Source organism: Silurus aristotelis (genome assembly GCF_946808225.1).
Source record: "Silurus aristotelis genome assembly, chromosome: 3".
In the NCBI taxonomy this organism is placed as follows: domain Eukaryota; kingdom Metazoa; phylum Chordata; class Actinopteri; order Siluriformes; family Siluridae; genus Silurus; species Silurus aristotelis.
The window spans coordinates 25,289,757-25,317,322 of NC_139576.1; the positions used below are offsets into that span (position 1 = coordinate 25,289,757).

The window sequence follows — 27,566 nt, forward strand, 5'->3', positions numbered from 1 at the left end:
AATTTTGCTATTTAGAGTGTAGTGTTGTAGTTTAGTCCATGCAGCTGATTTAGGCCTGTGATTTTTTATACAAATGAGTTGCCTGATTCAGTAATCAGTAAACTGATTAAAATAAAACTAGTCCATACATAAGATAATGATCTAGTGCGTAATATGTACTCTTGAAATCTTTGCAAATTTAGAAAAAAGTAAAAAAATCACATGTACATAAGTATTCACAACCTTTGCTCAATACTTGAAGTTAAAGGTACTTTGGCACCAATTACAGCCTCAAATCTTTTCGAGTTTGATGCTACAAGCTCGGGTTTAAGTCTGGGCTCTGGCTGGGCCACTGAAGGACATTCAAAGAGTTGTCCCTTAGCCACTCCTTTGTTATCTTGACTGTGTGCTTAGGGTCGTTGTCTTGTTAGATTAACCGTGGTCCAGAGCGCTCAGGAGCAGGTTTTCATCAGGGATATCTTTGTGCATTGCGGCACTCATTTTTCCCTCGATCCTGACTTGTCTCCCAGTTCCTGCCGCTGAAAAACATCTCCACAGCATGATGCTGCCACCACCATGCTTCACTGTACGGATGGTATAGGCCAGGTGAGGAGCGGTGCCTGGTTTCCTTCATACGTGACGCTTGGCATTCAGGCCAGCGAGTTTAGTCTTTCTTTCTCATTGTCTGAGAGTCCTTCAGGTGCTTTTTAGCAAACTCCAGTTGGGCTGTCATGACCCTTTTACTGAAGAGTGGCTTCCGTCTGGTCACTCTACCATACAGGCCTGATTGGTGGAGTTCGCCAAAGATGATTGTTCTTCTGGAAGGTTCTGCTCTCTCCACAGAGAAATGCTGGAGATTTTTCAGAGACCTTCAATGCTGCAGAAAAATTTCTGCTCCCTTCCCCAGATCTATGCCTCAATACAATCCTGTCTCAAAGGTCTATAGACAATTCCTTAGACTTCATGGCCTGGTTTGTGCTTGACATGCACTGATAACTGTGGGACCTTCTATAGACAAGTGTGTGTCTTTCCAAATCGTGTCCAATCAGCTGAATTTACCACAGGTGGACTCCAATCAAGTTTAGAAACATCGCATGGATGATCAGTGGAAACAGGAGGCACCTGAGTTAAATTTTGAGTGTCATGGCAAAGGCTGTGATTACTTATGTACATGTAAATTTTTTTCAGTTTTTTATTTGTAATACATTTGCAAAGGTTTTAAACCAACATCTTTCATGTTGTCATTATCAGGTATTTTTTGTAGAATTTTGAGGAAAAGAATCAATTTAATCCATTTTTGAATAAGGCTGTAACATAACAAAATGTGGTAAAAGTGAAGCACTGTGAGTACTTTACTATGCACTGTATATTCAGTACAATAGTAAATGGTCTGTAGCTGAAAATTAAACCAATTAATAATGATAACACTAGCAGTAGTTAAGCAGAAGTTTGATTTGCCAGGTTTGTTGTTTAGTGGCCATGTGCTCTGTCTCAAGAGTCCAGGCGCAAAGCTGCTCATATATGCAAAGAAAATAAGGCTTTTCAACTTATTCTAAATGTCGGTACATCCTTTGAGCTGTATGGGAAAAGCCTTAAGAGAACTTTATAAGTGTGCACATGTTTTTTTTTCTCCCTTTTTTCTGTCTGTGTATTCAAGATGGGTTGATCCATTTGAATGCGCCCTCGCTTCGGGTTTTTAAATGGCAATGAGAGCGCTATTAGGAGGAGGCACGTGTCCTAATGAGGTCTTTTTTCAAGGCACTGAATGGACATAATGGACCTGCTGTGAGCCCTGCTAGCCCTCAAGATATTTAATCCCTCCTAGATGGGCTTAGTGTCAAGGGAGGCCATTTGGAGGACCGAGCCCTGGTGCTCTACCGTCAAGCTCTCAAGTGCAGGTAGACATATAAAAGCAGCAAGCCGATGTCATAATCACATTCACAAGTCACTAGTCACAGCGTTAAATAAAGCAGTGATGGAGGACATGCTGTTCGACTTTGATCAAGATGCAACTACAGACTTTGCCTTCTGGGGTCAGATGGATCCCAACTTTCAGTTTCAGTCTCAGATCGACTCGCTGTTGTACGATGGGACGGCAGTGGCAGGTGAACTGTCTCCATGGTCCTCCTTTGGGTGTCAGGCCGTGTTCCCTGAAGAGCAGCTTACTTTTCCAGAGCTGGAGTATCACTCACCACAGACTGAGGAGGACAGCAGCACTGCTCAGGCAAAACAAGACGAGAAGAAGCATGGAAAGCTGAGGCCACGCCGATTTGCTTCCAACCAACACACACACCATCAGCATCATCACCAACATCAGCACCAGCAACCTCATCCGCACCATCCTTACCGCATCCAACGCCACGCTGCCAACATCCGGGAGCGAAAGCGCATGCTCAGTATCAACTCTGCTTTTGAGGAGTTGCGCTGTCATGTGCCCACATTCCCTTACGAGAAGCGACTGTCCAAGATCGACACCCTCAGGCTGGCCATCGCTTACATTGCCCTGCTTAGAGAGATCCTTGTGTCCGGCTGTGACCCCAAGGCATATGTAGACGAGTGCATGAAGAACGGCTACAAAAATCAGACCAATGCCATCTGGAACACAAGTGGTGAGGCGTGATCCTGTCTTTTTCTCATTCATAATTATAATTTAGACCCAGTTATAATTTTACAATGTCCATATAATACACTTAAAAAAATTTTTTTGGTTGATTCATTATGGAGATTGTTTTTTTCAAAGTCATACATTTAATTATATTCTCCTTTCCCTCCTGAACATTCAAGAACTTTACAGTAGTGAAGCTCATTGGATCATTAATTATTATTTTTTTTTTTTTTACCAGCAAATTAGTACGGTTTAGTTCACTTTTATTTTCTGATTTAATAAGCCCAATTGTTAAAGAATTTTGCTGTTTTCAGCCTGCTATAACCACAATTTGAATTATATTCATTTAAATCATATGAATTTTGCATGAATGTGATAATTATTTCATGCTCAAATTAAGTTTTAATTCATCCATCAAAAGACATGAAAAATACACAAAACTCTAGAAAATTACGAAAATGGTAAAATATTAAGCTTAACAAATAATTCCTCATAAAATTAGCATAAATTAAGCAAAAACTGTTGATCGCTCTTCCCAGTTACTCCTGGTTAGAATTTTACAGCTGTTATCAGGTTCTTGAGGAGCTGCACCAAGTGTAGCAGATAATCAAATAATCGCTAATATCTTATAAAACAATAAATCAATTCAATTCATTTTTATTTGTATAGTGCTTTAAACAATGAACATTTCCCCAAAGCAGCTTTACACAGATAATGTGATTAACTCCACCTTATTTGTGGAGAGAAAGTTTTGTGTTAAATTTGACCTTAAACATTTTAACGATTATGATTTTATCTTAGCGTCCATTTTCGTCGTCATTTCTTGTTTTTTCCCCCAATAGTTCCCTGCAGCATTAATAGTCAAATGGTTGCCCAGGAGCTCTCAGGACTGCATTTGCTTGACTTAATTTATAACCAATGTTTTATTGTTAAGACCACTAAAGCTTTATATGTCATTTGTTATAACCAAGGTTTGGGCTACATTTAAAAAATAAAATAAAATTGTGAAAAGTAAGTAAGGCATTCTCCACTGTTAATAATAAGGGTTTTAATACCAGTACATGCAGCGAAAAATATTAATTTTTAGTCAAGGTGATTATGTAAGTACTAAAGGCTTTCCTTAATACTAATCAAATATTTGCAAAATTCTAAATCTTTTTTTTGAACATCTTTTGAAAAGAATATTTATAGCTTTCATATCATTTTGTCTTAAAACAGCTGATTCCTGAATTTCGAATCCTTTGGTTAGTGAGCTATTTAATGAAGGACAGGACACGTGTATGGAAAATCCTGGCAAGCTTCAGTTATACCATCTCCTCTTAATTACTTTTTCTTTGAGTGAATATGCAAATATCGAAAAGCTGGTTTTATTCGAAATAGGGCTTCGTCACTTAAACAGAAAGTGTCAAACAGTCCTATTTATTGTTCATTATTTGCAGTATGTTTGTTGTTTTATTCCCATCTGCCCAATTCTTGGCTTTTGTGCTCAAAAGCTTTGCGGCAACACAAGTACTCAACATAAGGCTCAATAAGCAGCCTGTGTGTTTTACTTAACCACGTCTCTCTTTCTCGGGGGAACATTTTAATGAATAAGTGCCTCTTTTTGTTAGTCCTGGCTCTAACAAGCCTGTGAGTGTTTCATTGGTCATTAAAATGTATCTTAAGGCTTTCGTTTGTCCTGCTTTTGTCTCCTTCACCTCCAGATCTGACAGCTCGTCTTTCTTGGATAAAGTGGGATTAAACTCACTCAACTTGGTGGGGGTAATCCTGCTTCCCTTTCTACCCTCTTCCACCATACTGGCAGCTTGGCATCATGGCACACTGACATCTGCAGATTTCTCACAGTGTCACACGTCTGCACTTGGCACCCGGGACGCTTTTTAGATTCTAATTTGTTGTGAGCAGAGAATGAGAGCCAGTGTTTCACTGTGCCACTCCAGTCGTGTGGCAATGGTGAATGAGATCAAGTCTTGGCAGAGCAGGACACTTGTTTCTCTAGATGAGAGGACAGCTAAGAATCATGGACTGCCTGTTTAAGTGTTTTGAATGTGTTTCAGTATGGTCGTGAGCTGATGGGGTACAATTTACTACATGCCCATTGACCACATTTACATGACAGTGTACTATTGTTTTGCACTGATTACACCGAAATGAAACCTGTACTCAAATACTGTTAAGAAAACTTCTGTGACTTCAAACAGTATTTATATATCATTTATATATTTATGATTTTAGGATCTTATTCAGTAACTGTCTGTTTTTCTTTGTAAATTTGTTCTTTCAAATATTTTCCAGCATTTTCCATTAAATACCTGAACAGATGCACATCTCAGTAAAAAACATTATTTCTCCAAATGATTTCATGTGATAGCAGTGATAAAAAATTATAGCATTTTATCCGATAACAGATGAGCATGTTATTAATATTTCCCTTTATGAATCCATTTATATTTTTTAAGATATAATGGTAAAATAATTAACGCGGCAGTGCAGTAAATGTGCATGAGTACAGGTGCCTGTGTTTGCATTGGCCCGGAAAAATCAGTTCCACTCTTCTGCATTGAATTAACAGCTGTCCACTGATCGCACATTGCAGTTCACTCACAAGACTGTGCTTGCTTTAGCAATTTCCCTTTTACTAAAGGCTAACTCAGGGGACCTCTGAGACCACACTCAGTCCCCTAACAGAAAGCTGGAAAGCGCAAGAGGGGACAGGAATTGGTCTCTGGTTAAAGCACACACATTTGTGCATAATACAATGAATGCTTATGCTTCCTAGTGTGCTTATAAAAATAAGTGCAGGTGAAAAAGCTCGGTCCCGGAACACACCTGGGTTGCGGGTGAGACGTGAGCTATGTCTCTTCTCCGTCCTGTACTGCATGTGCAATTTCATAGCCGTTAATGGCCCTCGGTGGAAATAATTAAGCAGGGAAAGGTATGGGAAGTTCATTATGAACAAAGGTTTAAGCTTTAAACCAAATGAAACTCCGTTTTACAGTTTGTCTTTGGGTTTGCCTGTCCTCTCGTGGACTCCGACAGTCTGATCTCATGGGCTTTGCTTTGTTGTAGAGTCAACTTTAGCATGAATATCATACTTTTGACTGCATACACTCCTGCTGTTTTACACAGCCTTTGTGTCCATGTAGTTACAAAATTTTGGACGGATTGTCGAGTCTCTCAGGCCTCGTCTTGAGAGATTGGTTCTTAATTTATACGTTTGGCTGACTCCTTCGTCTCCATCTCGGGGTGCAGCAGCAGGTGTGTGTGATGGCTCTCTCAGTCTCAGCCAGTGATCAACCTTACTTTATCCCTGCTGTGCAATTGCCATAACAGAGGCTTCAATTACACCACACAGGCAGTGTGCTTCTCCACTTACATGTTGTGTGGCCCAGGAGGATGCTGAGTGTCAAGTGTTACACGCTGTCTAAGTGATTTATACTTCTAGGTAGAGGTAAAGTGCTGTCCCGTTACTGAAGACTCTTTCTGCTGACAATTTTTCAGCTTTTATATCATCAGGGTAAGTATAAAATGCATTTATTTTTCTTTTCTAAGTGGCAGAGCTCAGTGTAATTGAACATAATTGATCCATGGTGCATCCCATGGTCTCCCTCTAGTGGAATGCCAGCATTTGTGTTTGTTCCAGGTTGCCAGGTGCCAAGGAAAGGTATTATAGATCAAGTGCCTCAAGTCATTGATCAGTACGTAACTACACTGATGACACCACTAAACGAGGTGCGATCGATGTCTTGTAATAAACTTTTTATATTTTTCGCTGAAAAATGTCTATGATTTGATCTGAAATAAAAACATGGATGTGAGCAAGAGGGTTTAGCATATAATTAGCAATTACAAAAAAGGTAACCGGCTTTCAAAGGGCCCTCATGAGGGCATATCACAAAATCATTTACAAATACTAAAATATCTAACTGAGAGGTAGACTTACAGTGCTTTTCTTCTTCTCATGATATTCAAGAAATTTGGGTAAACCTTTTGACGAACTGGTGGAATATTGTACGTGGCCTATAAATTCTATAAAAGATGATTCATGGATATTTCAAGCACGATATGTTAAACGGATTTGCACACAATACGATTTTTATGATAGTTTACTGACTAGATTTCGATTTTCAATTTATTTTTAAAGCATTTGTACAGACAAAAACAGGGTCTTTAGTGTCAATTTTATATATTTAAATCTGGATTATGGTATTTTACTGTAAAACTGTTAAAAACACCACTTAGGTTGCATATTTAATTCATACTGAAATATATGAATAGCACATAAATGGTACCCTAATTCTGGAATTCCTCACACTAGATGAAGAATTTTATTGTTCTACTTTCATACATGTAATACAGTCTTCCTGCTAACTGTATCAGTTTCCAGATTTACGTTTATCCCGTACGTAGCGTTTGGTTTATTCAGTAAACGTCCAAGTGGTCGGTCTGCTAACGAGGGCAACAACAGGAAGCTTTCTGTACACAAAGACGCAGGTGTGTTTACGGCGTCTCCTTCAGGACCAGCGTGCTTTTATCCCATTTGAACGTAATTATATTCGTCTGGAGCCTTTGTCCCGAAAGCAAACTACAGTGTTCATTTTGTTTGCATGCTGCATACAAATATGCAACAACTGCACTCCAAGTTCAACAACTTGCAGTCAAACAATACTGAAGACATTCATTTGACTTGGAAAGGATGGAGTTGGATATTCTGAACTCATTCAAATGAAGGCATAAGAAAGGGTACACATGGTGCAAACTCAACCTTTAATGCTAATTTTTGTCATGCAAATGTTTATACATTTGGAAGTGTGAAGGCATGTTAGATATAAATATAATTAATAAAATCTCATACAGCTTCATCTGGACAACATGTACAGCATTTGTTTTATTGTAAATAAGTGAGCATGCTTTTATAAGCACTACTTTCATAAATTGGTTGTTTTATTTAATCAAAATATGTATTATGCTGTAAAGATATAAAGATCAAAAATTTTATAGATAAATGCTTATTCATACAGGACAGATCTTTTCGATTACCGAAATCATAAAGGACCCGATCTAACATGCTTCAATCTTTAAATCATAAGCACAGTCTGCACTGTTTTTCGTTTTGCTCACTATTAATTCCACTGAATGCTTGCCTTACATACAAAGAAAAGGTCAGGTCAATTTACCGAGAATATGCTTTTCCCATTAGAGTCTAAGATTATTAACATTTTACACCTATGCACATTACACATCTGGTTAAATGGTTTTTTAAATGTATATGAATTTTTTTGGTTGAAACCAAAATCTATACAGTATGTTTATTTATTGACCAAAGAATAAAATCTGCCATTAAAAATGAATTGTAACATGTATTCCATGTCATAGATCTACTCAAGCAGATTTAAAGACAAAACCTGTGTATGAACAAGTGCAGGATCTTGTGTGCTGACTTACTTTTTTGTGTGCACCTTAGACTTACACTTGACTGTAAATGTCCGTCTTGCATTTACACCAATCATGGCACTGTTATTCACTTATGCCTAGCCAATCAGCAGGGTAAACAACTCGTGTTTGCCCAGGCTCAGTGGGGGAGTCCTGGCCACCTGGTCACATAGAGCTATGAGCCTTAGGCTAACCTTGGCACTAAGGTCACAAGTGCATGTCTCATTAAAATATACCGCTCAGAAAAGGGTGTGTGAGAGGAGAGGGAGAGGAGAGGGGAACTGTGTGTAGATTTACTGCAGTAATGAGCTGCAGACTCCAGTCAGTGCTTCAAAGCTACTAATAACTAGAATTTCCCATTAAAGTTTAACACAGAATGAAAAAAGGAATGTCACGTGTTGGCAGTAGGTAGAGAATTCGGTAATGGCTGGTGTGTGTGTGTGTGTGTGTGTGTGTGTGTGTGTGTGTGTGTGTGTGTGTGTGTGTGTGTGTGTGTGTGTGTGTGTGTGTGTTTGGGGGGGTTTTAGAAGACCTTAAGATGTGTAGCGAGAAGCGAGACATTATTATACAATGCAAAATATATTTTATGCCGTGTTAAATTAAAGCAGGTCAAAAAGCTCTTAATTCTAAACAGAAATAATAACGGAATACTTTGTGAAATCATTTTGGTTCTCTTGATTTTCTGTCCATTTTTTTAAAATTATTGTTGTTTCCACGACTGAGCAAAGAATCATTTTGAAAACATATTTCTACAGGACATTTTTGACACAGGTTTATTTCATTCTTTGGGAAACCAGCAAAATTAGTCAAAATGTTCTTTAGAGTCATCACACGCAACAAAGTATTTCAGCAGACCGACCTGAGTACTTGAGAAACCACTGTAGCTGAAGATGGAACATCCCTTGTCTGTAGGTAGGTGATCTAGGTTTTACAAAGATGTGTTAGATTTTTTTTTTGTGTGTGTGTGCAATTGATCGTGTGCATTTATGTAAATGATATAGCTGAAGGCGATTATTCTCCGGTTAAGGTTCAAAAATATGTCGCATCTGTTGAGAGTCTGTTGCACATTAACATGAAAGTGATAACATGAAATGCCACTACGAAACAAAATGTCCTTGGAAATATAAACAGATCACTAATGGTAAGCTTCATGGCTGTTTTGTATGTAAGGGGATTTATGTAACTGGACCTAAAATAAAAAACACTTGCTCTAAAGAAGTTTTTTCTGCTTTGTATATTTTCAAGAGTATTTGCATTGTCCAAATATTGTCACCCAATTGCCGAGTAATCAAAAATGACAAATATGTGAGTCTGAGATAAGGGAGATAAATAAAGGGCTTCCTTAAACCTAACCAGACGAACACTACCAGATCCTGAAGCGCATCTATTATTAGCTTATAGTATAGCATTCTTTAACCTGACCTTCTACAGTATGTGTAAATAAATATAACTCTTGGTACAGAATCATTTCTCATGTTTCTTTAATCTTTGTCTCTTTTTCCCCGAGTAAAGAATGGCAGGCTCGGCCTGTCAGAGCCCAATCCAGAGTGTGTGATGGAAGCGTTCTGGCTCATTTGCTTCACCTCAGCTGAAATCAAAGCGAGCAGCGGCAGCAGTGTTCTGGGGCCCCTGGCACCCTGGAAAGAAGCTACGCAAAGCCTCCATGATCCAGCCCTGACAGCACACACAGCGGCTGAAGCCTGCATCATATTAAACAAACCTAAATGCTTCAAGCTGTTACACACTCCCTAATACAACATTTATGAAGGGCCCTTTAATGCGATTTTAAACACACCTTGTCGCAGGGGTTAAAAATGTTGTGTACAAATCAGAAGAGTCGATTTCCTTGTATATTGGTGTAGATTATTGACTTACATTAAAAACTCTGACTACTGAAGTGGGCATGTGGGTGTTTTAATCAAATCGCTACACATAAAATTAACATTTATTATAGGGTTGCATCAAAGGCATACGATGACATTTTAACAAGTGAAGATATATTGAGTACAAAAATGCAGATTATGAGTTTTTCAATTAATTTCAGGTATAAAATTATAAATAGTTATAATAATAACAACAGCAAAAAAAAAAAAACAGTAAGAAAACTTAAAGGAAAGGAAGAAAATCTATCATATATAATACACCTTATGCTTAATCATAATGAGGGTTTATATCTGCTATAATGCATGTGATAATATTAAAAACAAATGGACAAAAATTCCATGATAGATAGATAGATAGATAGATAGATAGATAGATAGATAGATAGATAGATAGATAGATAGATAGATAGATAGATAGATAGATAGATAGATAGATAGATAGATAGATAGATAGATAGATAAACTTTGTGCTATTAATAAAAAATTATCTCTCTTTTTTTATACATAAATTCTAATGTTTACATAAACTCATTCTTTTTTTTCATTCATCAAAATCATTCTTTACATAAATTACAACTATGGTCTGGTTTGTTCTGAAAGCTTCACATAGACATGTTAAATTGTTTCTGATTTAATACCCAAGCAAGGGATGAGAGATGAGAATTTTTCTGAAGCAATTAGATTTTTATATCCACAATCTATTCTAATTCTTGGCAAATAAAACCATTCTGTCCCATAGAGTGCACGGTCAACTTTCTCTCACTACAACACTGCAATAAGACAACTTATGATGAACAGAAAGTCACTGTCAGCAGGCTCTTGTCCTGATTGCTGTACCGGAGGGTGCAAATGAAGAGCTTGTGTATCCAAACAGCAATGTTTGTTGAACCACATTTACACTCCTAGTTCACCCGAGTGTGTCACATTCACACCACCTTTACAGCCTGTGCCCCAAAGCACACACGGACTCCATGTTACTTGATTGAAGAGAAAGTAAACGGTCGGCATCCTAGAGCCAGGATACTCTGCTGAAATGCTCCTGAATGCTTTGGCACCACAGGATTAAGCAGGTGAACGTGAAGCAGTGATCGGTAGCAGCAGCACAAGCTGATGGCAGGAACACTAATAGAGTCTGAGGTAATAGTGATGAAAACCAGCTGCTCCCAGTTTTCCTGCATCATCTGTTCATCTTAGTGTAAAGAACATATTGCATGCATAAGCTCACAAAACAAGTCCGTGAACCTAATCAACAACTGTGTGATGCACAAACACACAGAGTACATCTGACTTCACTTAGGATGCACCAAGTTCATTTTAGGAAAGGCCTTATACGTTGAGGCATAGGATACATCTGGACTGTAAATCCACTGATCACATCCTACAAATCATCTCGTCTATGGAACACAATAGCTCTTCCATCATCATACACCATTCATAATAATATCACCCTCTACCTTACACAGTGCCCACCTTTGTCCTACTAGATTGTTCAAGGAAACGTCTGTGAAACCCTGTGAAGTCTCAGTGCCACACAGCCACTCGTTTTTTCTCCTGTTTCATTTCTATTTATTGCAGCCTGAAAGCAGCCGCTTCAGTCTTCTGCCAGAGCATATGACAGGCCTCTGCAGAAAGGATTTCGGCTTATTAAACAGTTCCAGGCCATGTGGAGCTGATTTAGAGGTGTCAGGGAGATGTAAACGCGTCATCTTAGCAGAGTGAAATATAGCATTACACATCTTTGATCTGATGCGGGTCATCTCTAGAGCCTGCCCGTCAGTCCAGGAGAACAAGAAGAGTACCTATGAGGATCAGTGAGGAAATGTGTATGGTATTATACCCACCGTCACGAGCTCATGTTCCAAAGGAACTGCAGCATCCATATGGAGTCTCTCTGAAGCTGTCGGGGTGACAAAGGAATGCAGGACGGATGAAACAGGTCCCTCTCATCTTCTTACCACGACTGAATGGACAGATGATGTTTAAATTATGGCTGGGATGTGATACCTTTAAAAGGCAGGAATCATTTAAATAAAATGTAGTATGTATGTACAGATCAAATACACCAAGTGCTGGATACTGTGTGGATGTTCATTGCTGTATTCACTGCTAGTGCATTTACATATGTGTAGGATGGATTTTCATTTTTGTTAAATGCCAAAAATATTTAAAGTACATTTGAGACCAGAGGTTTCATCAGGCCTGGGAAAGCTCAGGACCATGCAAGCAGGTGGTTTTTACTTTCAGCCTACATATGAAGCCTACAGAACAAACAAGGACCATGTTAAAGTGATGTGTGGCACTGGAAATTTTAAAGCTTTTACATCACCTGTAATAAATGTCTGGTCATGTTGGCTTTAAATGACTGAGGAGTAGAGAATAGAGAATAAAGAATAGATTGTGAGGTTTTTTTTTTTTTAGTTTTAGGCCACAACCAATTTCTGGATTAAATCTAAATACAGATGCAGATATTTGGCACTAAATGAATGCAGACATTGCCATCAATCACTTAGTCTAAAGAGAGCTAGGCATATTGTCATCTTTCATGTGTTTACTTATTGATTTCACTAAGGTGGATACCAAAAGTTTGTGGACTATCAGTCATAGTTTGTTTTATAATTTGGATTTTATTTTCCTGACTCTTTCCGCTGTTTTTGGACTTGTTTCAGGTCTACTGGTAAAATCCCAGTCTTTTTGAACTAGCTGCTTCTTTCCCTAAAAAACTTGGCTAGGAATTGAAAGAGTGGCTCTTGGGTCAGAAAGCACAAATTCAAAAAAATTAAGCTCTATGAACGATCTCCATCATGTGCCAGTCGGCCAGCAGTGTAACCGCAGTGTATGAAGTAATCCAGGTCTAAAAGGCCATTTCATTAAGTATTTTGAGATGATTTCTCCTACATAGTTCAGGAGTAGTTCTCAAATTGACACTGCCAGTAGTGATTATCAAGAAAGCATTTACTATTGAAGATCGGACCAGGATTAACGCGTGGCAACGAAATACATTCCTGAACAACTTGTAATTCAGACCATTCTAAAGCTCTGATACACATTCAACTACTCAGACTTCCCAGAACTCAGACCAAAATAGGATAGCGAATTTCCCAAAAGCATCATTCAAAGGTTCATCTCGAGCAGCAATATAGCAAGTGTGATTTTATAGAGGTTTGACCTTAGTGTTCAGATATATTTAAAAGCTTAGATCCTGGAACTGATTGTGAGATCACTATACTCTCGGTGACCAGTTTAGGGATTTCGCATGTGCGTTACATTCGCATCATTGAATGAGATATCAAAAGAAGATGCATTTCACAATTTAAAACCTAACAAAACTGACCATTCTTCACCAGTATATAAAACATCCAACAGCCTCTTCTAAAGTACTGGACGCTGGTAAAAGAAATCTGACATGCATTATTATAGTCTTGTACAAGGAGACAGTCCAGACTCTGTATTGAAGCGGGAGAACTTGTGAGGTTTTGCCAAAAGTTCAGCACAACAGGCAGTCTAAGACATGTGGTTGGGGTATTGTGAAAGCCTGGACGTGTTTTTTTTTTTTTTTTATTACCCTTTTTTTAGAAAACAAGAGGCAGAAGACTTTCATCATGGGTGAAAGAATAGATTCTGAAGAACATCTTGGAAAGCACACCTTGACTGTAAGATTGTTTATGCTGTTCTATGCTAACATGGCAAACTATTCATTACAGTGCATTTGAAAAATATATCTTTTTAATAAAATATTAACTATTAATACAAACATTTGGGCTGCCACATCGTTAGGAGAGACGTTCCTCAGATCAGGGAATATCAGCCAGGACATGTGCATTGTGGCAAACAATATGTTTAGTGTATTAACTATCCAGTTTCATCAAGTGTAAATAAAGTACAATAATCACTAAACAAACTTCTGTCCTCAATGCTGTAATGTAACTACTACTACTTAGGATAAAGTTTTGTTTGGGTTTATTCCTGTTTACTACATAAATGTCGGGGATTTTCTCCCTCTTCTTTCAAACATCATTATAAATCCTCAGAACAGTGTACTGGGTATTGAACAGAGTATTTCAAACACACCGTGTCTTTTTTTTTATAAACTATTCTAATTAAAAATGAATAAATCTTGTGAGAGTGAATAAGAAAAAAATTATAAATATCTGTGTGGTTTTAATTTTGAAAAACAATCAAAGAACGCATTAGTCAGACACGCGGAAAAAAACTGAAGTACACGGACAGATGTGGAAAAGCGGCGCGGACCGTAAAGTCACGTGCGGCGCGCGCAAGGTGTCAAATACCTGACGTCATAGATGAGCAACTGAAGTGCACGCAGAAAATAAATAATTAATAAATTAAAATATTAAAATACAATAAACTGTGTAACACATTAAACAGGTAAAGTCTGTTTTAGTACTTAATTTGGTGCCATTTTTTAACATAGTCATTAAATAATAATAATAATAATAATAATAATAATAATAATAATAATAATAATAATAATACGTGCTATTATTATTATTATTATTATTATTATTATTATTATTATTATAATATAATCATTATTATTATTATACACTTATAAAATGTGTATATTTTAATACAACTATTTAAACACCTCAAAGCGTGTATTGCCATACTAATTTTGCTGATGATTTTTTAAATTATTGTTTTTATAATAACGGTAATAATAATTATTATTACCGTTATTATTATTATTATCATTATTATTATTAATTGGTGTTAAAGTCTATCCGAATACAATTTCAGAATGCATTAAAGCTGTGTGAAGACAGTATATAAATGGGATTTATATATATATATATATAAATACTTTATCCTGATTTCTGAATTTAAAAAAATTGGCTTCTAGTCTATACTACTACTAATACTAATGTTATAATAATAATTTGAAAACAATATCATAATAATTATAAAAAACAATACATTATTATCATTATTATTATTATTATTATTATTGTTGTTGTTGTTAGTTTTTTATAATGCATCATATTATTATTATTATTATTATTATTATTATTATTATTATTATTATTATTATTATTATTATTATTATTATTATTATTCGTTATTCCAGTAGTAGTAGTTTATTGTGAATTGATAAATTGTCGGATGTGATGAATCTATAGAAATTGTCCTGCTTGTCCCGCGTCTCTGCACATGGACACCGTAACTTAACACTGGTCCCTCCTGTGCGCTTGTCAACCAATCAGACGCGCTGCGACCTCCCCCAACATCTATTTAGCATCAGAGACTGGGATAAAGTTTCCAAAAAACATTAAGGCAAAAACTTCCAACAGGACGAAAAGTGGGCCAAAGCTTTAGTGAGGAATCTTTAGTGCACTTCAGAGAGAAGAACAAAAACGAGAATACTGAATACATCCACACACGCGCACGCGCACGCACGCACGCACACACTGAGGTGGAACATCCACACTCTTTAAACCTTTTTTTTTTTTTTTTTTTATCTGTTGTCATCCCACAAGGATTTACTTCCCACCACGGATTCGAAGGCGGTGAGCGTGTTCTCCTCCCCCGTGCCCTTGCATTTCTTCAAACTAGAAATGGAAGAGAGCTCGAGTCCCCCCGTGTCTCCAGTGGACAGTCTCGGGACCAGTGAGGAGGAACTAGACCGCCAGCTGCAGCACCAGCAGCAGCAGCACAGACGCTTCGCTCGGAAGAGGAGGCCGAGTAAAAAGTCGAGTGAGGAGGACAGCTCTGGAGGAAGTCCCGGCTCGACCAAACGGAACAAGAAGGCGAGTCCGAGCCGAGCGCAGTCCTACGAGGAGCTGCAGAACCAGCGCGTGCTCGCCAACGTGCGCGAGCGCCAGAGGACTCAGTCTCTGAACGAGGCGTTCGCGTCTCTGCGCAAGATCATCCCGACCCTGCCCTCCGACAAGCTGAGCAAGATCCAGACGCTCAAGCTGGCCTCCCGCTACATCGACTTCCTCTATCAGGTGCTGCAGAGCGACGAGATGGACAACAAGATGTCCAGCTGCAGCTACGTCGCGCACGAGAGACTCAGTTACGCGTTTTCGGTGTGGCGGATGGAGGGCGCGTGGTCCATGTCTGCCTCCCACTAGCGCAAGAGCCACGGCCAGCACAGCGGAACACCGATGCCACATGGGTATGTAGAACTCCATAGTAACACACACACACACACACACACACACACACACACACACACACACACACACACACACACGCACACACACACACAGTCACAAAAAATAACACAACTATTAAATAGAATTAACTGAAATATTAAAAATGAAAAAAAAAAATAACTAAAGAAAAGAAAAAGACGCACAGAATATTTATGTCCATGTTTGTAATTATAGTATCATTATTATAAGGGGCTTCAAAAAGGCTGTTTTATGTTCACTGGTAATCACTATTTAATTTTTCCATAAAAGTGTCATATAAAGAATAATATAATCACGTGAGATATTATTTTGTCATGAGTGTGAGGATGATGAGGGACACAGGAATGCTTCATCAGTTCTGAGTCATTTCTGTAAAAGCTCTGTGGAAAATCTTCTATCCTGTAGCATGAAACAGAGCCTGCAGGGAAATCTCTGTTTTCTCTAAAAGGTATGGGAGGAAATATTACAGGGAAATAAACATGACATTGTCGGACGCCTATATAATTTTTTTTTACTAATTTCTCTTCAGAAATAAATTCACTGGATAGTTAATACACTAAACATAGTTTGTTTGACACAATGCACATGTCCTGGCTGATATTCCCTGATCTGAGGAACGACACTACACTCTCCTAACAATGTTTGTATTAATAGTTTTTATTTATTTTTTTTTTTATTGAAAAAAAAACAAAAACAGCATAAACAATCTTACAGCCAAGGTGTGCTTTCCAAGACGTTCTTCAGAATCTATTCTTTCACCCGTTATGAAAGTCTTTAGTATATATATAATATATATATATATATATATATATATATATATATATATATATATATATATATATATATATATATATATATATATATATATATACACATACTAATACTTAAGCTCCTTGGAATAATAAGGACTTTATTTTAGTTTAAAAAATGTAAAAATATTTTATAGAACAAAAGAAAATAGGAAAACGTAAATACAATGTGTTGTGCATTTAAACATTTAAAATAATTACTCCAAATAGTCTATTTTCTCTTTGTGAAAAAAGTATCTATATAATATATACACACGCGTGCACACACACACACATATATATATATATATATTTATATGCATATACATATATACACACAAAAAAAATCTAAAAGTGGGAAATTATGAATGATTAATAATTCAATTCTAATAATAATAATAATACAACAAATAAGAAATTATAATAATTGATCACTGATAATATATACAATTAGTAGGCAATAAATCAAAGCAGATTTTTGTAATCGCGAAAATAAAATAAAAAATCATCAAAAAGTTTTAATGATCGTGCCAAAATAATGCATGTGGGGGAAAACAAAACTGATCAAATATTGGACATGAAAAATTCTTCAGGATGTCAGCAGCAATAAATTATCCAATCGCGTCATGTTCTCTTTCTGAATAATGTAACTGATCTGACCATGTAAAGATAATCTAAGGCCAGGACATAAATGGCAATCCCAGTGAGGAACAGTACTGATGTGCATACACAGTGCAGTAGTTGAGCACGTTGTGAAGTTTGTGCTTGACACCGCTGAGACAGCAGTGGAGAGCAGGGCAGGTGTAGAGGAACATTTTCCAAACCAAAATGACTCTATTAAAGCGCACTGTTATTTTGCAGTGATGTCATGCCACACCAGGGTCTGGGCAGCATGTTTAAAGTGTAAAGGCGTTTTCCTGAAGGCAATGTGCTCCCACTTACAACCAAATCACTTACTCATTAATGACTTCCTATGCCAGTATAGCCTACCATATTACACTAATGCATACTGTAACGAAACACTACAAGACTCTTCACCTTATTATACACTACATCACTGTACTAATCCTTTTTTTATTGTAGAATTTAATTACACTATTAATGCCATTTTCATGACACTTACAGTCCCATGTTTTTCTCTCCTTCAGACTGTTTACTTCCACTATTTCTGAAGACACCAAAGGATTTATAACAACCCGTGAAGCTTCATGCCAGGACCAAAGACATGATCTACACAACATGGACTCATGGTGCCAATGAAGCCCAGAGACAGGGAAGGCTCCACTTCATACTCTCAGCACAGAGGGAAAAATGCAGAGCATAACTGATCTTTAATCATTTCCTTATGGTGATGTCCTTATGGTGATATTAAAAGAAAGCCATCTTCTATCTTTAATGAAATTATATTTTCCCCTTAAAATAGAAGAGTTTATATATATATATATATATATATATATATATATATATATATATATATATATATATATATATATATATATATATATATATATATATATAGATGTATATGATTTTTTTTTGTTGGTAAAGAATTGTACATAATGCTACCTGTGAGTTTGGTCAGCTTTTAAAGGGACCAAATAAGATTTAGAGCAATAGTTTCCTGCATGGATTACTGCCTTTTTTTTTTTTTTTTTTTTTTTTTTTTTTTTTTTTTTTACAATCAAAACAAAAAAAAAAAATATTTTTGTTCTATGCAAGAATTTCAATTTTCCGTCCATTTAATTGTGCTTATTTATTAAAACATATTTTTTGAACAACCAGGTTGATCTGTGGATTATGTAGCCTGGAATATACACATTGCTTTTTTTAAATATATTTATTTCTTAATAAGAAAATCGCAGAAACCGAGCACACAGTCTTGAGCTCCATTTTCAAATGAAAACTGTTCATTAGGAGAGAAATACGAGGCAGTATTAAAGTTTTATCCACCTTAATAGCACCGTATCATTTAAACTGCTGGAGCTGCAGACCAATTTTTTTTTTCTTTTTTTCTAACGACCAAAACGAGCTGATCCCGAGAGCAGATTTATTCTCCTTCAGTCCTGTATAAATGGAAAGCTGCCACACTTGCATAGCGTGAAATTGTTTACAGCTCATTTTGCTCAGATAAAGATCTGCAGAATAAAAGAGAGCGATGTCCCATGCGTTGACTGTGACCGATGAAAGTGTACAGAAATGTTGTGTGTAGTGCAGAACTAATGATCAACCACAGCGACGAGATCTTTATCTTCTCATTCTATAATACTGATCATTTTCTGTACTTTTCCTTATCACTGCATGGGGTAGTACCTGCAAGGGGTGTTTTGTACCCTTTTTTTTTTTTTTTTTTTTTTTTTTTTTTTTTTTTTTTAAGACCAACAAAATAAAAAAATAACAATTTACAGAGCAAACAATCGTATTTAGTTGAACCTAAAGTACTTAGCTCTAAAAGATAATTAAGGTTTTACCACATGCACCTTCCTTTATAAAGAATTTATTAAAGGTATGAAAGACCTCCCTGGGGACACAAATAAGACAGTTTATGATTATATTTCTAAGAGACTGTCAGTCTTTATCATTAGTTTTGGCACCTCAACACTGGATTCTTTCTTTGTAGTCTTTTTTTTTTTTTTTTTTTTTTAAAGACATATTCAACAGCAAAAAAGTGAACTCGTGGAATTTAGTTTTCCGTTATGCTGTTGTGTTGCTGGCTCTGAGATCTTCAGTAATGTCAAAGTAGGTGTGGTTCAGATGGACTTCAGCCCTTTAGCCCAAAATTATGTGCACCTGCTCGGCACTACCGCCACATTCCTTTACTTTACTGGAATGAAGATTCACATCCCCTGCTGAAATTCTTAAAAGCCATAGAGAAAATAGATCTTTTATTTTCATTAAAACAATAGAAATAAAGTATTTCGAAAGCAAACAAGGCAAAGGTAAATAAGGTTGGAAAGGGATGGAACATTATGAGAATCTAGATCACAGTGTGCATGTAGAGGCCAGTAAAAAGCATTAATGGTGTGTGTGTGTGTGTGTGTGTGTCATAAGCCTCCATCGGCAGTGCACTATGTACACTCTCATTATCTCAGTGCTCACACGAGAGGCTCGGTTCCAGCCAAGAGCCTAAGGGCCCCGGGCCACACTTCCAACACGGTGCCAGGCCCAGATGGTTCCCGTAAAAATCAGACGGAAAAAGCAGCAAAAGTTTAATTCGCAGTAAAATGGATAAAGTGAAGGTTTATGTTGTGTGTGCCTCAAAATGGAATTTGTTCTGGCTCGGTGTGGGGGGTGGACGCCGGTGTGATACTGTGACTCAGAAGTACCTTGTTACTTTCCGTAGACTCTTTAAAGAGTTAAAGAGTTTAAAGTAAATGCACATTTGAGGTTAATCAAGACTTGCCCAAGTGTTTTTTCTTCATATATATATATATATATACACAAACACATACATTTATAAACCTTTAATTTACAGGCCATTTGGTTTGGTCCACACTGACAATAAAATCACAACATGGTCATGGTCATTGCAATTTCATAAGGGTGGATGTTATGGTCATATCACAGCCCTGACATCTACGTGTCACCCCTTTTGCACTCGAGGCTCTGCTGAATGTATGCTGAGTGTTTTTACTGCCACAGTGTCACACAAAAGCCAAAAATTCTTATCGCTAGCCAATGCATTGCTCATGAGATTTCTGCAATGCTACTCAAAAATGTGAGATAGGATCCAAGATCAGGACTTAATCTCTATGGTTTGGAAAACCTCTCCTCAGGTTTTGGATCTACTACAATGTGTAGATTTTGAACCCTAAAACAGAGATGACTCTAATCAGTCTCTCCACATGTGCCGGGGTAGAAAGTTGGAGTAGATTTGATGATAATACGAGTCTGCTGATTAAATACATTGGAGCATGTCTATTTAAGAATATACCACTTCTACAGCAAATGAATCCTGTAATCTGACCCTGAGGATGTAGAAAAGCATGCCAGAGAAAACCTGTGCTAGACTTGGATCCACTGCTCCTTTTATTTATTGAACTTAATATGAATACATTTGAAAGACACAATATTCCTGGATCATCTCGAGATCTACCAGTGCACACTGCTATTATTGCGAACTAAGGCTAAACAGTGTCTCTCTGCTCAGAGTCTTGCACTAGCACAATGCAGAATAAGACTCGAGCAATTTTATACCGGCTTCACAAACCAGGTGTGCAGCCAGACAGAGCATGCTTATGTTTGAACTGATTTTTATTTTTTTTCGTAACACAAAGCAAATCACTAACAGTGTCTCAGACCTCAAACTGCCAGAACCATGGCAGAATGATGAGTAAATTGTGAGCAAGTGGGGTGTCTGGAGACTGTCCACGGTGCAAACAGAGGTCCCGAGGTCCTGCATATATAAATCCAAAGTCGTGCTCTCAGATCTGTTTAGTGTTTCATATGCCAATGAATCCATTTACATAAAGCAAAAACAAAAATCTTCTGACCTTGACCCAGACCTGTAGAAATCACTCTTACATACAGAGCCTAGAATAATGAACAGACCAAAAGATGTTTTTGCTCGTCTCTGAGGTGGTACTTACTTTTTCTATATGTCTTTCACCTGGAAATGTGGATGTACTGTCGCTTTATAAAAGACCGATAGCACATAAGATACAAAATGTAGACGTAGTCCATTAGGGGTTTTGGTCCCCCCCATATCTGATTAGCTGGATGATATTAAGTATAATAGTTTAGAGTGTGTCAACCATATCTAGAAAAGATTTACAATCTGGCCATTGTTGTACCTTTCATTCCATCCTAGGGAGCTTTTTCCACAGCCCCACTTCCTTCCACACCCCCCATTCCCTCATCATGGCTGGAGAAAGTTCTCCAGGGCACAAAAGTGGAATCAAACTGGACAAGAAAATGAGTTAAGAACACGAAAGTGGCTGTAAAGATATCTGTGAATGCAGGTGGAGGAATGAGTGAGCAGGCCAGCCAAGGGAAATTACATCGGCGTTCAAAAGGCTTTCCAAGGCCGCAATGTTTGCTTTTGGCTGTTTTTTTTTTTTTCTCTACATTTTGCAATATTACTCAGTCACCTCTGCTCTCTCATTCCCAGCCTAGTTTCTACCCAAAGGCTTATACAGCTCCTCAGAAGACTGCCCAGAGTACAGCAAAACGTCAGCAAAGTACACTCAGTAGTACCGGGCTCATAAAACCCCCAGGTAGCAAATGATGAATATCGCTTTCGAGCCATCGTCCCCGGCATGTCGGTTTAAACAGAAGAGCTGTAAATGTGCAGCGTAAGCGAATGTGTAACTCTGGAACTATAACAAGACAGTCCACTCGCAGTGATTTGTAGTAGTTAAATAAACGTGTTGATCCCTCGGCTGCCGCGCGCCGAAACCCGAGCTCTGAGAGCAGAGAGCTCACGTTGTGGCACAACTCACACCATCACTTTTCCTTTTATTAGCACCGAGGTCACACGGGGTCAGCGAGGTCAAGCTCGCAGAGGAGACGTCTCTCTCCGTGTCACACACAAACACAATTGATGTTGAAGCTGTTACGAGGGACATGAAACATAATTCAGTGCAGGAAGAAATCCAAGAACATTTTCCTCCTTAAAAATGAGCTTTAGCTGTGTGTGTGTGTGTGTGTGTGTGTGTGTGTGTGTGTGTGTGTGTGTGTGTGTGTGTGTGCGCATGTTTCTTTCTTCCTTTTTTTTTTTGCCTGTAATTACATTTTTAAAGGTTTTCCTTTTCCGGTGCTCCCCGAAGATGGTTGCACTGGTGAGAGCTCAGGGCAAACTTCTTTTTGTGCTTCATAATTGTTTTTTTCCTTCCTTTGTTTCTCACAACTTTGATTTCATATAAAAATTTTACTGATCTTTTGTGCACATGACATAATCTTGAACCAAACAAAATAGACCCCCGTATGCTACCAAACTTCCCAAGTATTGCACAGCATCTATGAAACTGTTAGTTCCGTTTTCTATGAACACCACTTCATTCACAGCATCTGAATGTGTAGAATCTTTGGATTGAATGTTTGATAATGATTTTGTGGGGTTTTTTTTTTTTGATTCCAAGAAACATTCAAAAAGGCATGCACAGCTTTACATTGTTTTACACTCAGTTTGGCATTTAATGTAACACATCTGTATTAAGTGTGATTTAAATAACATGATTTATAACTCACGTTTTATAAGTCATTTCGGCCAGAAGACATCAAATAAACCTTAGTCATTCTGAAAGATTAGACACACAACAAATGTTGTCCTTTTTGTTCTATAAAAACAAATTTAAACCATTTTTGCTGCTGCCATGATAAACCTAATAAATTTCCCTTCCACATCATTTATAGTGGGAACTTATGTTTTATGTTATAAAACCTTTTTTTTTTGTTTGTTTTTTAATGGAAAAGGCACTGAGGCATCACCCAAAAATTTCTATTGCTTTTATTAAAATTGGAATACTAACACTTAAAAGGGAATAAATGCCAAATGAAATTACTGGATTACTCAAACACAATCTTTTTCACACACACACACACACACACACACACACACACTGCATGTTAAATGATGGTCCTCAGAGAAAAAAAAATTATTTTTTAACCTCTTCCAAAAAATATCAGTCGGTTCTATTGGATGTTGACTAACCAGTAGTCTGGATAATACATTGAGAGGGAGATTATGGGAAGTAGTAGCTCTGTGGTTAAAATGTTGGACTCCTGAGCAGAAAGTCACGAGTTGAAATCCCAACACCAGCAAGCGTCCACTGCCGGGCCCCTGAGCAAGGCCCTTAAGCCTCATTCGCTCAGTGTTGTAACAACCGGAAAAAGAAAAAGACGCATTGACTTTTACAAAACACGGTGATGTCACACACCTCCATACTGCAACTATAGCACTTTTCTTTCGGATTCTCACCCCCCCGCTGCACTACAACACAGCAAACGATGCATGAAAAATCAAGTGAAACACTTTCGACTGCGGTTCAATATGTCAAGAAATTTTTGTTAAGGAATCACAAACATGAAGTGCTCTCATCTCACACTTTCATAATATAAAAGGATACTACGGCTGTGTTGTTCTTCCGATGATTATGATTATTATTAGTATTATTAAAGTAGAAAGGCCACTTTGACAATAATTTGTAAAGCACTGGAGAATGTGTTTGTTGTTATGGACAGGGAAGTAGTCCTGAACAGATTACTACACGGAGATGTATGTGCTAATGCTTTCCTGATGCTGGAGTCTATAGGATGAAAAAAAAAAAGAAGTATCTTTTACAAGGTTAGCTGGGCGGGTTATTGGGGGACGTAGAAGTTGGTCGTGTATGTAGATGGGGTTTGGACTGAAAAAAGCTGTGAGGGGGGTTGAGCTTTTCCTCCCTCCCTGTTTCATCTCATGCAGCAGGAAGGTGGCAGGTCACCTGTATAATGCGAGTGAGCACAACAGGCAGAAATTGATGCAGCTTTAATTTGAGCGGGATTCCATGCACTTGAATGGGTAGTTAATGTGAAAAATATGGCTCGCGCCGCCTAAGGGCCGCCTTCCTCCGTGTATGCGTGTGTGAGCCTTTCCCTTTTGTAGAAAGCCTGCTGAATCTCTCTTAATGCCCCCAGATGGAGCAGACAGTGGAAAGTATTGTGCGACGGCTGATTATTTAACGTTCTTTTCAGGAGGTGAAGAGCAGACATACAGCGAGTGCTGTGATTCTCATTGTTGTCTTTTTTTTTTTATACCCTCCCACAGCATGACCTTCAGAGTTATGCCACATTCCAGTAATGAAGTCTCACCTGAGAACACGCAGCGATGGGTCAGTAGGCAAATATGCTCTGGCTGTGCCTTTGCAGGCTGGGTGCTGCTTTCTAGACTAAACACACAGCAAGACAAGCAAACGCAGCCCAGCTTTCCAAATACAGCATACACGAGGCCGAAGCCCGAGCGAGACTGCTACAGCATAGCTACTTTCTGATAAATGATCCGAATAGCTGTCTGGAATATCAGTAATGCAATAGCAGAGCGCGAAAACCACAACCACCTTGACTTAGATCTTGAAGCCAGATGAAGAATTCAAGTCACTGAACCTGAACTGAGAACCTGTAGAGAATAGGTACATGTTTATTTCACTCCCTTCGCTGTCCAATTCAATAGAAAAGGAAGACACAGCGCGTACCGGTGCACTCCTGCCTTTTCTCTTAGCGCCATTGGAAAATTCTTCATGGTTTAAAATAATAATAATGATAACAAAAAAAATCAAATAAAGATAGCAAAATTGCTGCAATACAGGGGGTCCAAGCACTACCATTACCAGTTCTTGCTATGCTACACACACACAACTTTAAAAGTCCCAAGAGTTGATAACACAACAATTAAATTTAGGGCATTGACCATTCTCAAGAATTGAAACTAAGCCTCGTGGGGTGGTACAGTAATCTTTATCCCAAGATTGAAATTGAGAACTACAAGCCTCCCTCAACGACACATGAGCCGCTTCCACGCTCGTATCAAAACAACGTGGAAGACCCGATCTGTAATTTGGCACAGAGATGCAGTGGCCTCCACCACCATAATTAAAAACTAGAGCAGTTTAGTCAAAGATCCTCTGAAAAGAGACGCTGATATAGACGATGCTAATGACAGACTGAATGCCCTCACTGAAGACTGTTGGGGTTAAGACAGCAAGAACACACAACATGAGAAAAAGAGAGAGAGAGAGAGAGAGAGGTCAGACCACAGGCCGGACAGTCATTGTGGTGAAGAAAATAACCGGGATTTCTTTGCAATGTCACGATTCAACTCCTTGTCAAGGTTTTAGTGTGGGACTTGAGGTTTCACAGGCCTCCTGATCAGGAAAAAAAAAAAGCCAGGGTGTCTCAATTCAAGTGCAGAGCTGCTCCTGAGTTGATCTAACCCCTCGCTACAGGGCAGGGGTTATGAGGTTAGCCGGTGCGGTCAACAGTCAACTATCGATGAGCTGTTTAGCAGTTTCTCTGGCCCTCACAGCACCTCGCCTCCTAAATGTCCTGAAATATAAACACATTCCTCAACTTCATGTCTCCTTTTCTCCTGTCTGTTGTCGTGCCTTTAATGACCGCTCAAACAGTAAATATTGTCTCTTGTGTCTCTGTTTGCTTTGCGGTGCTCCCAGCATGCCCGGGTCCATTTGTTTCCTCTGTTACACAACTCACACTTTCAGATATATGAACATCTCGAGTTGCACCTTCACCTTTTGAGAATAAAGTTTTAAAGCACAAAACTAAAGAGTGTGGTATCATTCAGGGTGTCCCCCTGCTGTACGCTTGAATTTGGCTTTATCTGGTATCTGCTTATTTAGACTGATATCTCACCCATGGCTCACACGATTGTCGGTAATCTTTGACGTGATTCCAGTTCAGCCAGGTCTTCTCTACTGCCCTCCACTGGTCAGAGAGAGCAACACAGGCTTTTATATGCTACAGCACCACAGATGTTCGAACAGGAAATCAGTGCTTTTGGCTCAGTCCTTCTTTTAACTAAATGAGAAGAAATGCTATGTTTTTCCTCCAAGCTTCTTTACATGATCCAACAATTTACATTTTTAACAAATGTTTGGCATATCAACGCAAATTATTTCATCATTAATATTACAATCATTACTATTGCCAAAAAAAAAGGTTTTATGCTTTATGCTTCTGCTATATATACACCACTGACCCCCATATCCCTCTCTGTATACTCACACCAAAACTGAACATAGTAAACCAAAAAAGAAAAATACCTTTTATAATAATAACAATAATAATAATAATAAATAATTTAAATGTCCTGATTTGATGTTTACGGTTTTACATTCCTCAATAATGTTACAATAATTGTCATTACGTAAATGGAAAAAAAACTATATTGAAACTATTTCTTTAGTTTTATTATTGGTTAAAGTCAAGCAAGAGAGAGAGTGTGTGTGTGTGTGTGTGTGTGTGTGTGTGTGTGTGTGTGTGTGTGTGTGTGTGTGTGTGTGTGTGTGTGAGAGAGAGAGAGAGAGAGAGAGAGAGAGAGAGAGAGAGAGAGAGAGAGAGAGAGAGAGAGAGAGAGAGAGAGAGAGAGAGAGCAAGAGAGAGAGCAAGAGAGAGAGAGAGAGAGAGGAGGGGGACAAAATGAAATTAGAGAGAATCGGACGAGATGTGTGTGTGTGTGTGTGTGAGAGAGAGAGAGAGAGAGAGAGAGAGAGAGAGAGAGAGAGACAGAGAAAAAAAGAGAGAGAGCAAGAGAGAACTGGACGAGGAGTGAGTGTGTGTGTGAGAGAGAGAGAGAAAGAGAGAGAGAAATTAAATTTGAGAATTTGACAAGGAATGTGTGTGTGTGTGTGTGTGTGTGTGTGAGCGCGAGAGAGAAAAGAGAGAGCGAGAGAGAGCGAGAAAAGAGAGAGAGCGAGAGAGAATTGGAGGAGCAGGAGGAGGAGGAGTTGTGTGTGTGTGTGTGTGTGTGTGTGTGTGTGTGTGTGTGTGTGTGTGTGTGTGTGTGTGTGTGTGTGAGAGAGAGAGAGAGAGAGAGAGAGAGAGAGGGAGGGAGGAAGAGAGAGAGAGAGAGAGAGAGAGAGAGAGAGAGAGAGAGAGAGAGAGAGAGGGAGAGAGGGTTATTATACACACATTATAAAAGAATAATAAGCAGCTTGAGCTCGGAGCTGAATGGTCACAGCCTGAAAAAATGTGGGTGATCTACTGTATAAACACTAGCAACCAAATAGTTGTACAC

General features: G+C 38.2%; 2 protein-coding genes across 2 annotated transcripts; both read left to right on the plus strand.

Annotated features, from left to right (window-relative positions):
• Positions 1-1,954: 1,954 nt before the first annotated feature.
• Positions 1,955-4,325, plus strand: LOC310724174 (uncharacterized protein; the record flags this gene model as incomplete). The annotated part of the gene is made up of 2 exons (XM_083537914.1): positions 1,955-2,588; positions 4,288-4,325. 2 exons carry the CDS (start codon positions 1,955-1,957, stop codon positions 4,323-4,325), a joined length of 672 nt encoding a protein of 223 aa, XP_083394040.1.
• A 10,841-nt stretch (positions 4,326-15,166) lies between these two features.
• Positions 15,167-18,499, plus strand: twist2. Its single transcript, XM_083537613.1, has 2 exons — positions 15,167-16,033; positions 17,989-18,499. Exon 1 carries the CDS (start codon positions 15,471-15,473, stop codon positions 15,987-15,989), a length of 519 nt encoding a protein of 172 aa, XP_083393739.1. The 5' UTR covers positions 15,167-15,470; the 3' UTR covers positions 15,990-16,033; positions 17,989-18,499.
• Positions 18,500-27,566: the final 9,067 nt, after the last annotated feature.